The sequence below is a fragment of the Ursus arctos genome, unplaced genomic scaffold (assembly GCF_023065955.2).
Source record: "Ursus arctos isolate Adak ecotype North America unplaced genomic scaffold, UrsArc2.0 scaffold_3, whole genome shotgun sequence".
NCBI classification, from domain to species: domain Eukaryota; kingdom Metazoa; phylum Chordata; class Mammalia; order Carnivora; family Ursidae; genus Ursus; species Ursus arctos.
The window spans coordinates 70586170-70602914 of record NW_026622985.1 but is presented as its reverse complement, the minus strand read 5'-3'; the positions used below and the strand labels follow the sequence as shown (position 1 = coordinate 70602914).

The 16745-nt window shown below is 38.5% G+C and overlaps 1 protein-coding gene across 16 annotated transcripts in view; it reads right to left on the bottom strand.

Annotated features, from left to right (window-relative positions):
- ST7 (suppression of tumorigenicity 7) overlaps positions 1 to 16745 on the bottom strand; it is a 231404-nt gene that overhangs the window by 41523 nt on the left and 173136 nt on the right. For all 16 annotated transcript variants that reach the window (XR_007188122.2, XR_007188124.2, XM_048212785.2 and 13 more), the window contains one exon: positions 16116 to 16230. Coding sequence is in view for 14 of the 16 variants with exons in the window: in XM_048212785.2 (XP_048068742.1) it covers positions 16116 to 16230 (115 nt within the window). In the remaining 2 variants the exon portion in view is untranslated. The remainder of the gene's footprint in view (positions 1 to 16115; positions 16231 to 16745) is intronic.

Here is a 16745-nt window from a genome sequence, read left to right as displayed (position 1 = left end):
TTAACTGCCTAACACTTAAATCAGAGGCAAGAACTGCATGTTTTGGTTCACTTTTAAGAAATACCATACACACTACTTTTAGGGGAAAACTCGTTATTATGAGCCACTTGCTCATGAGCACTACCTCGTTCATTTCTTTAAAAAAAAATACTTTGACTTGGTTGTTGTTGCCTATTATAAGTTTGAAACTTATTATTTTGAAATAATTATAGGCTCACAGAAAGATGTGAAAATAGTATACAGTTCTGTGAATGCTTCCCTCAGCTTCCCCCAATGCTGACATCTTACATCAAAAACCAAGAAACCGGGGCGCCTGGGTGGCACAGCAGTTAAGCGTCTGCCTTTGGCTCAGGGCGTGATCCTAGCGTTATGGGATCGAGCCCCACATCAGGCTCTTCCGCTATGAGCCTGCTTCTTCCTCTCCCACTCCCCCTGCTTGTGTTCCCTCTCTCGCTGGCTATCTCTATCTCTGTCAAATAAATAAATAAAATCTTTAAAAAAAAAAAAAAAAAACAAGAAACCAACATTGGTAAAGTACTATTAAGGAAATTACAGACCTTGTTCAGTTTTCACCTTTTTTTTTTTTTACATGCCTTCATGTGTATGTGTGTGTTTAGTTCTATGCAATTTTATCCCATGACTAGATTCACCCAACCACCACCACCATCAAAATACACAACTGTTCTGGGACACCTGGGTGGCTCAGTCAGTTGAGCATCTGACTCTTGATTTTGGCTCAGGCCGTGATCTCAGGGTCTGGGATGGAGCCATGCGTCAGGTTCTATGCTCAGTGCAGAGAGTCTGTTTGAGATTCTTTCCCTTCCCTCTCCCTCTGATCCTCTTTCTGCTCATGCTCTCTCTCTCCCCCTCTCGAATCAATAAAATCTTCCAATAAAAAAACCCACAACTGTTCCAAAGGAACTCTCCTGTGTTACCCCTTTATTTGTACCCTTCCCACCCATACCTGTCCCCTGGTGACCACCAATCTGTTCTCTGTTTCTGTAGTTTTGTCTGCATGCCATGATTTTATGCTTTTACCACTAGGGAAATGGATAAAATGGTAAGGGAAACAGAGTGGCTAACAGTAGTGAGGAAAACAAGTAGTGTCAGAAGTTTTCAGCAGGAAAAAACAAAAATATCAGCCGCTTTCCAATATTGCTTTTAATTTATTCAGAAATTTTATTTTGAGGAAGAAACTTCAAAATCATTCTAAGTCCAATTTTGTATGAACATGCTCTAACTATGCAGTCCTTGCGTTTTGTAAGTGCCATGTAACTACCATTATTACCAAAAAGTCATTCTAAGAATTAGAATCCAGAAAGTCTCTTCAACAAATGGTGTAGGGAAAACTGGACAGCCACATGCAAAAGAATGAAAATGGACCACTTTCTTACACCATACACACACACACAAAAAAACCTCAAAATGGGTTAAGGACTTATATGTGAGACCTGAAACCATAAAAATCCTAATAGAGAGCACAGGCAGTAATTTCTCGGACATTGGCCATAGCAACACTCTTCTAGATATGCCTCCTCAGGCAAAGGAAACAAAAAGCAAAAATAAACTATTGGGACTACATCAAAATAAAAAAGCTTCTGTACAGCAAAGGAAAAAATCAACAAAACTCAAAGACAACTTCCTGAATGGGAGATATTTGCAAATGACATATCACTTAAAGGGTTAATATCTAAAATGCATAAAGAACCTATACAACACACACAAAAAAACAAATAATCCAATCAAAAAATCGGCAGAACACATGAAGAGACATTTCTCTAAATTAAACATCCAGATAGCCAACAGACACATGAAATGATGCTCAACATTCTAATCATCAGGGAAATGCAAACCATGTCTGTCACAATGGCTAAAATCAAAAACACAAGAAACAAGTGTTGGTGAGGATGTGGAGAAAAAGGAACCTTCGTGCATTGTTGGTGGGAATGCAAAATGATGCAGCCACTGTGAAAAACTATATGGAGATTCCTCAAAAAATTAAAAATAGAATTACCATATGATTCAGTAAATCCACTACTGAGTATTTACCCAAAGAATATGAAAACACTAATTTGAAAAGATAGATGCACACCTATGTTTATTGCAGTACTAATTTGCAACAGCCAAATTATGGAACCAACCCGTGTCCACTCATATGTGGATAAAGAGGATGTGGTATATATATACAATGGAATATTAGTCAGCCATAAAAAAGAATGAAATCTTGACATTTGCAACAACATGGATGGATCTAGAGAGGCTAATGCTAAGTGAAATAAGTCAGAGAAAGATAAATATCATATAGTTTCACTCATGTGGAATTTAAAAAACAAACAAAGGAAAAAAAGAGACAAACCAAAAAACAGACTCTTAACTATAGAGAACAAGCTGATGGTTACCACAGGGTGGTAGGTGGGGGGATGGATAAAATAGGTGAAGGAGATTAAGAGTACAGTTACCATGATGAGCACTGAATAATGTACAAAATTGTTGAATCACTATATTGTACAACTGAAACTAATATAACACAGTATGTTAACTATACTGGAATTAAAAATTTTTTAATTAAGAATTCTCCCAAGAATGAGAAAAATGTTAGCTATAAAAAAATAATGTTCTTAGCAAAGGAATATGTTCAGAGAACTCATTATAAAAACAGCTGTGAAACTTGCCTAAAGATCAACTGGACCATATCTGAGCTGGAGGTCAGAGTGCCCCAGGAAGAACAGTTTAAAAAAGAAAGTAGATACCACGCAGTATATAGTATGATTAAGAGAATAAATATTCTTAGATAATGACACAGATATTTGTTGTTATAAAAGAATAAGGGGAAAAAATAAAAAGCAACTTCAGGAAAAATAAAACCAATCCAAACAACCAACCAAAGAATTCAAATACAAGAAGGAAATAAAAAGAAAGGAAATAATGAGATATCACATAATTCCAAAACCAAGGAATGCTAAATAAATGTTTCTCACTTAAGCAAAGCTGAACTCCTGGCTTTAGTTTAAATTTTCTTCTATTTCTTGGCCATCTTTTGTTTCATACAGGTCCTTTTCTGAAAGGGAAAGAACTTTCTCCAACTGTCTTAGGTACTCAAAGTCAAATTGTCAAGAAAGTCTTTCATTAAAATCTACAATCTTGAACTTCATGTAACTGGAATCACAGAGTACTCTTCCATGTATGGCTTCTTTCACTCAGCATGATGTTTCTGAGATTCGTCCCCTGCTGTAGCATCAGTCCTTTATTGTTTTTTATTGCTGAGTAGTATTTCATTGTGTGGATATACCACAATATGTTTGTTCTCTTGCTAATGGCTATTTGGGTTGTTTCCCAGTTTTGGGTATTATGAATAAAGCTGTTGTGACCATTCTCTTAGATATGTAATGGGAAATGAAATTGCTGAGTCAGAAAATAGATACATGGGGCGCCTGGGTGGCACAGTCGTTAAGCGTCTGCCTTCGGCTCAGGGCGTGATCCCAGCGTTCTTGGATCGAGCCCCACATCGGGCTTCTCTGCTAGGAGCCTGCTTCTTCCTCTCCCACTCCCCCAACTTGTGTTCCCTCTCTCGCTGGCTGTCTCTCTCTGTCAAATAAATAAATAAAATCTCTAAAAAAAAAAAAGAAAGAAAGAAAATAGATACATGTTTAAACTGGTAAACAGTGCTCCAAAGTGGTTGTAGGATGTTTGCAAAACTAATATATGATGATAAAGGTCAGAAAATGGTTACTTCTGGGTTAGAAGGCAGTTATTGGCCAGAAGGGGGCATGAGGCAACCTTCTGAAATAATGGGACGTTCTAGGATCCTGGGGGGTGATAACACATGTGTATATAAAAGAGAAAACTCATCTCACTCTACACTTCAGATTTGTGCAAGTTACTATATGTAATTTATACCACAAATAAAAGATTTTAAAAACGCAAACCTATAATCCTGTGCTACCTGAAGGTGTCTTCTCTTACTTCAATCTAACTTCCATAATATTTCAGTTGCCTTTATCATTCTGCCCCCTCTTCTCTCTATGAATCCTTATCTAAAAATTACTTACTAGTTTTGCCTTCCATAACAAAACAGAGCCTGATTATTTCTCGTCAGCATTTCAAATATTAAAATCGTTATAATATCTCCTCTAAACCTAATCTTTTCCAGAATAAATACTTCTAATTCCTCCACTGATATATTCTTCAGAACTTTTTTGTTTATTTTTGTTATGAAGCCATGAATGATTTCAAAATATGAGAATCAGAAGTGGAAATAATCTTCTAAATCCCTGAAACCTGACCAGTACAGAGCTCAGGGGAAATGCAGTCTGACGAACTACAGCCATGACACCTCTCTGAAGAACAGCTAGGATGGCCCTGGTGTTGAGCAGCTGGAAGTCCTTATTTGTTCCTATGACTGTGTGATCAACAAAACCCCCAAGGTTCTATTCAGATTGATTTCAGCCAAAGCCAGGTCTTTTCTCTTTTACTTAAGCCATGAAAATTTATGAACCTATAAGCAGAATTTCATATTTGATGCCATTAAATTTTAAATCTCAAAATGAAATCTAAACCATTACATCTTAATGGTTTCAGAATATCATTCCAGGCTATTAGTCATCATTCTGACTCAAGCTACCACCCACAGCTTTGTTCCATACAATTCATAAGCATACCGTCTCACCAAATGATCATTATCATCATCGAAATTACTGTTAACATTTATCAAGGGCTTATTAAGCTTGCCACGCACTAGTGTTAATCACTTATACACATTATTCTACTTAATCCTCAGAGCAACCCTCTGAGATAGGACTTACTGTTAGCCCTATTTTATTTTATTTTATTTTATTTAAATTCAATAAGCCAACATATAGTACATCATTAGCTTTTGGTTTAGTGTTCAATGATTCATTAGTTGCATATAACACCTAGTGCTCATCACACAACGTGCCCTCCTTATATAGAAGGGGAAAGTGAGGCATATAATGTTTGAAAAATATGCCAATATCACATAGTTAAAACAAATATGAGCACATGATTTTGAATTGTGCTACGTTGTCTATAAGGTCTGATTTATAAAAATACTGACCATGGCAATACAAAGGAGAGGATCCAGGAATGCTATTCTAGAGATCACCCTAAATTTGCAATGGTCTGCAATGATGTATGTGCAACCATTTATTAACGGTAATTATAGGTATTATATATACCATTTAAACCATTAAATTATACCATTTATTAATGGTTATAATAGCTATTATATACACCACTTATACCATTAAATCACACCATATAGCAATGATACAACTGGTATTATGACTACATTATTTCACATCACCTAAAAAGGTAGCATTCAAAACATTACCAAATATTTTAATTAAATATATACATACGTCTGTGGCATTCCTCTAATTCAGAAATATCAAGAAAAATGGCCATTTAAATTAGTAAGAAACATTTAAAGACTACTGTACAGACTACAAATATTTTCACATCCACTATCTCATCTGTTTTTATTTAGCACAACTTCCTTACTAAATCCATGTTGGATCTCCAATCACCTCTTTTTTTTTTTTAAGATTTTATTTGTTTATTTGACAGAGAGAGAGACAGCCAGCGAGAGAGGTAACACAAGCAGGGGGAGTGGGAGAGGAAGAAGCAGGCTCCCAGCGGAGGAGCCTGACGTGGAGCTCAATCCCAGAAGGCCGGGATCACGCCCTGAGCCGAAGGCAGACGCTTAACAGACGCTTAACGACTGAGCCACCCAGGCGCCCCCACCTCTTTCTTTCCTAAATGTTAGTAAGCCACACAATCATTTAGAATTGTATTGTGATTGACTTACTTGTTGAAATTCTAAAAAGCAAAAAAAGAATCAAAAGTATTGAGGACAAGTAGTAAATAGGAATTAATAAAGGTATATTTTTGTCCACTTATTAACACATTACTATCTTCTCCAAATAGGAGTTCTACAAAATTGATCAAAGATTTGGACAACAGCACACAACTGTGAAGGTCAAAAATCTTTTATTTTACAGATGAAAAAATACAAGATCAGAGAAGCTAAATGATACGCTTCAGAGCCGCCTAACTAATTAGTGACAGAATTGGTCTTGCAATGCCCAGTCCCTGTCACCATCCCGTACTGCCAAGGTGATGCTTGCTTCTGTTTTCTTTATTGTCATTCTCTTATACTTTCTTCATCAGTTTGCTTGGAAAACAACTTCACAAAGGAAGTCTTGAGACTTTAGCTTCCTCTGGACTTGAGCAACCCTAACCACCTGCTTGCAGGTTTCTACCCCACTTGTACATACTTATTTAATGACTTGTCACTCTGACCTTTCATACACTTTAATAATTTGTGTTTCCTTTACATTTTTTTTCCATTGGGAATAATTATAATGTCATCTCCCATCTTTTTTGAACCATTTCCACTTAAAAATCTGTGTCTTCTATGCCAAATGGTGTCAGCACAAAGTTGTTCACTGAATCTCGAGTTAGAGGTTTATATTTATCTTTCCTCTGACTTAAAAAAGGGTATAGCTTTTGGCTTTTTGTTGTCATTTATTTGTTTTTAGATTCAGGAAATCTGTTTACGACTAATGTTCCCTTCTTTTAGCACAATGAGCTATAAGACAGTATGATCTTAAGGTTCTTCATTTCGGTAACCATTAAATTCAGCATTATTAATTACTCTCAGGCTTTGCCTACCTCAGTAGCAACTGAACTGTCAGCAACGCAAGAACTGATCAGACGCGAGGCGCCTGGGTGGCTCAGTCAGTTAAGCATCTGCCTTCGGCTCAGCTCATGACCTCGGGGTCCTGGGACAGAGCCTGGCATCAGGCTCTCTGCTCAGCGGAGGGCCTGCTTCTCCCTCTCCCTGACGCTCCCCCTGCCAGTGCCCTCTCTCTGTCAAATAAATAAATAAATAAAATCTTTTTTAAAAAGAGTTTATCAGGTACTTAGCTTTTAGCAAAGAAGACTTGTAGATCTGCATACACAGGCATTCACATCCTGTACCGCACTGTCTCTAAATTCACAGTCTTTAAAGACGAGGTGGAAACTCCACCTGCTCCCCACATTCTACATTTTTTCCCCCATGTCATTATATGACTCAGCAGAAGTAGGTAGGTGTTGATGGGCTCTGTGAGTTCTGGCAGGCTCTAACTGTGTCACACTCCCCTGACAGATTATCTAAGGTTTGTGCTAGGTCTACATAGACCTCAATTTCCTGTAGTTAAGAGATCATCAGAAAGCAAAAGAAATTAAGTGGTTAGAGCTTAACATAGGAAGTTTTGGTAACCCAGGAAATAAAAAAGCTTCTGCACTGGGATTCCCATTTGTCGTTTAAAGAAGAAAAACCAAACTCTTTTATACTTTTTGGTTGAAAACCTATCAAACATCTCCCTGATGGATAGAATTCTGCTGCTTTGCAGTGTGAAACCACCTCCCTGGCGCTCTTCAGCGGTACCCCACTCCCTGATGTCCTAGTGCTTCCACACCGTGTTCATCCCTCAACCACCTCAGGTCAAAAAAGAACAGAGTATGAATCTACTGTGCCACTCTCTCCACTTCGAGGTCAGACTGGAGCCCATCCCCGCTGAGATTGCCTCACAGCCTCTCCATGGCCTGTGGAAATAGATCCAAAGCTCTGTGAGGTATGGTCCCTACCCAACTCACCCAACGCATCTCCGGCCCTTTGCTGCAGCCCTTCACCATCCTTCTGCTTTGTAGGATACATGGAGTATTCCACACGGGCTGGGTCAATCCTGCTCCTGAACCTTTCCACATGCTCTGTCTCTAGTATGTTCACTGTCTAGCTCAACTCAGATGCCACCTCCACCAGGAAGGCTTCTCTCACTTCCCCCTGGGTAAAGTGTCCCTTCCATTTGGGTTCAATTCTATTGTAGTCTTTACAGCAATTGTTTTCTTACTTCCCTCTCCTACCTATGTGGTGTGTGCTAGGAGTAAAAGCTATATTTCTTCGTCACTTTGTACCCTGGAACCAAAACAATGTCTAAAACATGGTCCTGTGTTTGCGGAATGAAATCTTAAGTTAATGTACTAACATCTCAAATCACTTGATATTAGCTCCCTTTGATATGCAAACACTTACATCTAATTTAGCTTCTGGAAGCCAAAAGTGTCAGGATTGATGGATGTACTAAGAGAGAGTCAGAAACTTGTTATTTCTCAACAGGTGTACCGCACTTGTGTACTGCATATCGTTGCTTATGGCCTTTCAGCAAAATGGATGAAACCGTACGGTGCTCTAAATCCAGATGTCTGTTTGAGTACAAGCTGACAAGGTTGAAGGGAAGTAGAAGGGTTTGGGGCCAAAAACAAGGAAGGCAAACCACACCTCTTCTGGCTCCCTAGGACCCTTTATGGGAATGAGGCCACTGAAGGAAAAGGTCATCTCAGGGAGAATGACTCGTAAGTTTTCAAAAGTCATAAATGCTCATAATAGCAAAGTTGAAATTCAATGTAATAATCTTGGAGGAAATTTATGTAATTTGGAGCAAAACTGTCAATTTGATGTGTCTCAGAAAACCCATGGGGCAAAACTTTAGATAGAACAGTTTTTTTGGTGATAATCTTTTTGACCTAATTTCCTTTTGTTCATCTACAATAATAATAATCAAGATATAATTTTAAAAGGATCATTACTGTTCCTATGCATGAGCTAGGTCAATTGAAGTTCAATTTCATATCTATAATTCCAAAACAATGTTTTCAAGGGTAGCAGCCAGCATAAATAAGTCCCAGAGCACCTCACAAATGAGGACACTATGTCATAGTGCATCTCTGTCTAAAAACTCATTCATTCACTACAGCTGCTAGGAATGTCTACCCTCGCACAGGAGTGTCCGAGAAGAAAACACAGGGCTTGCTCTCAGAGGGTTTCTTTCTCTGCATCGCTTCAGCATGTTTCAAACAGATTCACAGAGCACTGATTCCGCCCACCTCAATTTACTGTGGGTGGTTTTGACTTTTTGGTTTAGTTTTTTTTGTTGTTATTGTTTTCTTACATCTTTCTGTACCAGACTGAAAGCTTCCTGGCAGCACAGAATAGATCATATTCATCTCCGAATCTGAATCCACCTAAAAGTTAATATTTTCAATATAAGGGTTTGATGGATCCTTGCTGAATTAATTTGAAAAGAAACTAACCTAATTACTCTCTGTAATCATGTAAGATTATGGAGTATCAAGTACCTTTTCTCGGTCAGGCAACACATTGATATACTGGAAGTTTATATTAATCCAACACATTTGGCCTTGACAGACACTTTTGGAGCCATAAACTGACTGACCAAACAAACAGAAATGCAGCCCGTTTCTCCTTCCTAACCTATTTACGGATGAGATGTGATGATATTACTGTCTCATTATGAGATGCTGTCCTCCATGTGGCTTTTTTCAACAAAATTTCTCAGTTTACTTCTGTACATGGTATGATACAAAGAAAACAACAGAAATGTAGAATTCTGTCCTTAGAATTTTGGGGTTTTTTTTTGTTTTGTTTTGTTTTTTTGGTTTCAGACAGTGTAAGGTCTCTTTGTTCCACCTTTAAAAAGCCAATCCAAGGTCTTCTTTCAACCAAAGGCAAAAACTTCCCCGAAGAAATAACAAGGATTGATATACCAAACTTCAAAAAGATGTGCCACCTGGGAGTTCAATGATTCAATCGGGAAATACTACATGACCTTAGTAATTTGGGGCAGGGGGAGGGGCAGGCAACACAGACTCAACTACACCCAGAAAAATTCATCTATGCTACAGAGCCAAACACCAGATGTTATTTGCAACTTTTGGATTGGATTACCCCAGAAGGTCTGTCAGAGAGCCCTTCTGTGGCTAGTGCCCTGGAGTCAAACACAGCAGTTTATGTGATGGTAATGGCTGGCTGGGGAGGGATGTTACCTTGGTAAATTATGATAACTAGGCAATAAGGATTACTAAAGCCAGTATAAATTTTGAGGGTTTGTTCATGTGCCAACTATGTGAATTACAAATATATGCATTCATTAAATGTCTTCCATCATCAGAGACAATAGAAGTTTCTCATGCATATAGTCTTTATTGAAATAACATCTATTGTTAGAACTCCTGCTCATTGCATGTATATGACAGTCAGTCAATTGTTAACTTCAAAGGCCTAGTTCACTTGACAGATCTACCTACCTCTTCCTTTCCAAGTCAGCAGGGCACCCAGTGCAAAGCTATAAAGGGCCATCATTTCTCAGTGACTCACGCTTACCAGCCTGAAGCCATAGCTTATGGTATCAGTGCTGATAGTCATTTTCCTCTTTGAGGCAGTGATGTGATTCATTTGCCCATCTTTTACAAAAGGATGCTCTTCAACATTTGCCTTGGTATCCTTGATCTTTCCCTTAAGAACCAGCCCAGGGAAGGGAGCTAGACTAGGCTTACAGTCTGTCACTAGGGACTGACTGCATTTCAAATCTTCTTTCTTGAATGCAGCCTAATTTTGTAGTAGATCTGTCTCAGAAGCTGTTGTGCCTGTGGCAACAAAACTCAGAGCTATACACTTGACTGAAAAGCACTGTTTGGGAAGTTTGGACTGTGTGACGCTCAAAGCCTGACGCTGATGGCCCGAAAACAGATTTTACTCACCGGTCCTCCTGGCATCTCAAATCCCTCTTATTCATGCCCATTCCTTAAACATAAATGAAAAATAGCCTAACAAAAAGACAGAGTATCCAGTGACCACTTGAAAGGAACTGTGATGATAGTTGAGTAGCTTGTAAGGCCTTGGGCATGAACACAGTTTACGAAATTTTACTTATAACTACATGCTGACTCTGCAAAACACTATCAGCAAAAAGCTTATTCTCTGAATAGTCTCAACATAGAGTAATTCCCTAATGCTTTCTTTAGAACCTCTGTTTTCAATCTACTGAGATGAAAGTATTTCCCCCAGTGTTAGAAACAAGTTCTGTTCTTGAAAGCATACCCTCTGCACATTACCAGATGGCAGATAATAATGCTAATTTAGGATGGGTTTGATGGCACCGCAAAAATGGTCTTGATGCAGTTGTTGCATTTATATAACAGTCATGACTATATAAAAGACCAGTTTGTCCCTCACAGGGAAATTTCTGTCCCAAATTAAGGGCAATCACTAAATGACCTAATGGAGTAAATATCCGAAAGAGCTTGGATTTGTATTTCCATTGGTGCAAACTGCCTTAAGGCTGAAACAATTTGTCTTCTGATCAGGAATGAAAATCCCTGGCACTTTTTTTTTTCAGCTTTCCAAAAATTTAAGAATTGTAAATAAAACTAAGCATTTCTATTCGTATCAAATATCTATCTATCTACATGTCCTATTAGATCCATAAGTAATTTTCATAATAGGCCATAACACTGTCTTTTGGGGGGGCACAAGACAGGGTTCTTATTCTCTCACTTTAACTGACATTTTATATATGGTTTTCCTTTTAAACAAAATTGACTGAGAACAGTGGTGAAGTTCAGGAGTGATCTTAGCTCTTTATAATGGCTGAGAGTTACTGAACGCTTAATGTGTACCCCACACTGTTCTAAACATTTAACATGGATTAACTACTTTAATTCTCATGACAAATTCCCAGCTGTGTGATCTTGAGCAAGTCACTTAGCCTTTCTAAGCCTTGATTCCATTTCCAGAAAAAGAAACCGAGGCTTAGAAGGTTGAGTAATATGCTGAAGTTCACTCAGCTGGTGAATGCAGAGCTGGCGCTTGATCTCAGCAGGCTGGCACCCGGGCTAGTACTCTTCGCCACCACCAGTGATGGCCCTGGGTATCCCTAGTGATCGCTAACTAAAGACAGACAAAACTAGATGCTCCCAAAGGTATTCTGTAGCAATCACACTTGCATTCACTTGCTCTGTAAGATTCTTCTAACATTGAAATGCACAAATGATAATGAATAATAAATGCATGAATTATTTTCCACATTACCACCCTAATCTTTAGACTTCAGTTTTCAACATAGGTGGTCTATAAGCTCCTTTGAAAGGCAACCCAAAGCTTGTAACAACTTTCTCAGTGGTTCCAAAAAAAGGTTCTGATCACTTAACGATCTTAAAAACATTTCTGTGTTTATAGCTAATGTATGACTGAAAAAAAAAAGATGATAAATCTCAAATTAAATCAACACCATACATCAAATCCCCTTTGTGACAAAGAAATCAGGCACAAGGCGATTGAAAATAGAAAGCCATATTTTGAAGAGAGTTTCAGAAAGATAAGCAAATAGAGATATACCAGGTTCTTAAGGAATGATTAAAAAGAAATCTTAGAAGATAATTGGGCATCACTGAAATTCTGCACCACGGCTCCAGACCACCTAACTCATGACTTTCTAAAAGGGGTGAGAGAGGCAGCGCAAGTCATTCAACAAGGCTTACATTTATGGAAAATACATGGGCTTTTAGAGGCAGAGAGACCTGGATTTGAATCCCAGTTCTGCAGTTCTCAAGGAACGTGGTCTTGAAAGTTACTTAAATTCAAAGCCTCAGTTTCTGCATCTGCTAAAATGGAATCAAAGTACCTCCTTGCAAGGTTATTGAGGGTTACAGGTAATGTGTATAACATGTTTGGCACACTGTAGGTTCTCAATAAACTGTAGCTAACAACAACAACAACAACAACAACAACGGTGTTAATAAAAACAATTAAAAAAATACTGCCAACATCAGAGACAGTGGAAGCATGATGGCTAAGACCATGGGCCTGGAGTCAGACTACCTCAGTTTTGATTCTGGTTTTCCTTTCCTCATGGAATTCACATCTTATTGAACAAAGCCAGACCTCGGTTTCTCTCTTTACTCTCACAATATAACATCTCCATGGCTTTACATCTTAGGCTCTTCATTTGAACAAGTTACTTATCTCTGTACCAGTTACCTCAGCTATAAAGCAGGGCTAATAATAGTATCTGCCTCATATTCCTGTGGTAAGAATAAATGAGTTCATCCGTGTAGAGCTTAGAATCATGTCTGACCCTGACACAATATAAGAACTCAACAAATGCTAGTTGTTGCTGTTATTTTAGTCATTGTGTGAAGGACTCCAAAACAGGACCAACCATCCAGATAAAAACTGCCCACCCATAATGTGGGCTAGCAAATTGAAAAAAGAGTATGAAAACTCCTGAGGATAGCAAGACAGCACTTCAGACTAATGGCTGGAATAATATAACATGAGAAGTTATCTCAAGGGCAAAATCAAAATTAGACTACAGATTACAAGGAGGTACGACCAATTCACTGGTAATCCTACTAGGAATCCAGGTGCTTCACTGTAAAAGGAGTTTGTGAATATCCCTTTTAAAACTTAAAGCTAAAAAAAAATTTTTTTAAAGGTGAACAACAAAAAGAATGAGGCAAAGGGATACATGCTGCCTTCCTCCTTCCTTTGAACATGTTGGTTTCCCCCTGCCTTGCCATGTTTCTAAATCTTTTTTGCAACGGTCAGGAAAGCAGCACAAATCCCGCTGTGTCACTTCCCAACATACTATTTAAAAAATTCAGCCAACCACCTAGCAAAAGTAATAAAGAAGGACTGCTGTACCCATAAACCATCCAAGAAATAGCTACCCAACCAGAGCATTCCAATTTGCAAAGATAACATATAATCGTGCTGCTTTGGGTGTGGCTCTATGAAGAGGGATGAGGAGGCTGGGATTCAAAGTGCTGTCTCCAGCATCTCATGGATTAGACTGATGACATCTGAACTAGGGTGAAGAACAGGGCGCCCCTAATTGCTGTCTGTACTCCAAGCCCTCTGAAGCACCCACATTTTCTTGCACAGGGCCAGAAAAATGAGGCAACAACTCAGTCAAGGTTCTTTGGGTCTCCAGGAAAAGCACCAGGGATGAACTTGAAAGAGCCCATTTTATGGTATGGGGTGAGAAACAAGAGGCATATTTTTTAATAGTCTTGCGTGGTTGTGGCTCGTTCGACAAGAACAGTAACTTCAGCAGCCACTTCATTATATTTCTACTGTAAATGACACAGGCCTGAGCCAAGTCCTCACCAAAACACCCTCCAGAATTCAGTCAGGGTTAGATCATCTGCAGTCTATTGACAACTGCTGAACTCAAAACTCCTACCAAGGCATCTCAGCAACAGTATGTGTCCTGCCACTAATGAGGCTCTTTTTCCATGAATAATGAATAAGAACATCATCTCTGTTGCCAGGTACACAACATAAACAAAGCTCAACACAAGGGCCCTGGTATGGTGAGTTTGTCCATTCGCAACAAAGGAATTTTGCAAAGTGTGAGCCAAGTTTTAGTGGAGGGTGGGACGGGCTGTTATAACAAATAATGTGAACATATGTTATCAGAATCTAATAAATCAGCATTTGGTTGTTGTAGGTCCGGGGCTGTGCAATGGGATAGACAGAGATGACAGAAAGCTCCAAATGAGTTCATTTCTCTATTTTACAATCAGTCTTATAACACAAAGCTGATGATTAATGTAATGAACTGAGATCATTGTGAAAGGAGCCTTATGAGATTTGAGATATCAAAGGCTCTACCAGTTAGAACTTTTTTCTTAGGCCTTGGTGTAGTAGGCTGAGCATAGGTCGGCACCAGGGATGAGAACACCAGAATCTTGTTACAGCACTGATGGCTACAGGATAGCATCTGGAAAAAGTGCATGGCCACCTGAACCCAGGTACATGGGACTGGGTTCCTTTTGCACCAAAAGACCCTCCGTGTATGAGCATTTTGCTTATAAGGTAGTCTTATGGCTTAGATTCCCAAGGTCAGCCAAATAGTGAGATTCCAGCAAATAAACAGAGAACAAAAGTGAGCTGACATGAAGGCCAAACAGTCTTTACTTTGTTTACTATAAAGTATGCCACAAATATTTTTCTCTCTTTCTAAAATCAGTTCCATACTAGGTAGGGTATATCTTGCTACACAGGGTGCTTATGTTTGCACAGGCCAAGTAATGCCATCACTGGCTGAGGGCTTGTAGCTTCCACTGATTTGAGCAAGAATTAACAGCAAAACAAAACAAAACCAAGTCTCCCAATGCCTCAGTTTCCCCAACTGTAGGAGGTAACAACTCCAACCTGCTTCAGAGATTCCTTATGAAGAACTGTGCACTAAAATAAAATAGTTTGTTCTATTAGTTTGAGGAATTCCTGGAAATTTTGACCTGAACAGTTCTTTAAATGTACTGAAGATGCTTACTTAAAAAAAAAAAAAAAAAAAAAAAAAAACTTTACAAAGCAAAAAATGAGCATGTGATAAAAGTAACCACTCCCTAACACCCATTTTATAAGCAAACATGTTTATTTGGGGGAGTTAATGAGATAAGGTAGAATAATATAAACTTCTGCAGAGATTCCAGGAGTAGGTCATGGCAGGGAATTATGTGGATAACTCTTATGTAATTAATCAAATAGTGAATTCACAGACAATGGCAATATAACACAAGTTTTGAAATCTCTAAAATGTGTCAGTTCATTTTTCTGGTTTATTAAGAAGAGGCAAAATGAAATAAGCTCATGGGTAAGTAACCTGAATGGCGGAAAGACTTCAAAGCCCTTCACTTGCAGAAATGGGGGTATTCTGCTGATGAGAAGACCTGGGATGAAGGGCACATTATTTTCTCTTCAAATATTTCCCAAACTGTCACAAAGGCTGTAGTAAGGGCTACTAGCTATTCTATATTGCTTCAAAGGATCAACATGACCAACTGGTAGTGGTCACAGTTGTCCAATGAGGGGTCACAGCAGGAGCTCGAACAGTCGGGGCTGTCCCAACAGGATACGTGCTGCCTGCAGAGGTTCTGAGTGATTTCTGACCATGAAGGCAATAAATCAGAGCATGCCTAACTCTTGTTTACAGGAAGAGGAGAAGGGGAGCCTATGGGGAAGGAAAGAGAAGCATGGGGCACAGGCCACTGGACAGTTCTGGCCCCCACTGACTGACCATAAAACTCTTAAGATTTTATAAAATGCCATCATAAAACTGTAAAAATTCTGTAAGTGCATAGTTATCAAAGTCCTGTACTAATTGAAATGATCTTTCTGATCTAATCACTGAAATACATCAAGAAGAGAAAAATACTCAAGTAGATAAAAATGCCCAAGAACTTACCATCATACTTTGCTAAGACTGCCTGAACATCAGCATATGCCTGTAGTTCCAGAAGAGCTTCTAAAAGGTTTTCATGGATATTGAACATGCTCAGCAAGGGGAACTCCTTCATTAACTGGAAAGAAGAAATCAATGATAATTAATATGTATTTCTTACTTTCTAAAAGTATAACAAGTACTGAGTTGTAATACATTTGTATGATAAAAAAAGTATAATATAATTTGAGAAGTACAGGTAATACTGAATTATAAGCATTCATACCAGTTATTATTTTGTAAAGAATTAAACGCTCAAATCTTTTCCTGCTATTTTGGAAAAATGGTAACTTTGAATCTGTGAGAGCCTAACGTGGAAGGAAATCCAAAAGAGAGGGGGTTTCATAAAAACTAAGGAAGACGCTTAGAGGTATCCCTCAGTAATGTTAAAATATGATTGAGGCAAATTAGGTAAAAGTTGAACACTATCTCATAGGCGTTGACAGTTTAACTTCATTAAGAACAGTTTGATGAAAGCCAGAGAACAGAAAAGGGAGGCAAGCAGGCACTATTCTTTCGAGCAGCCTGGTGACAAAGTTACGGAGAAAAAGTAGGAAAATAACCAGAAGGCGATACAAGTTGAGAAAATGTGTA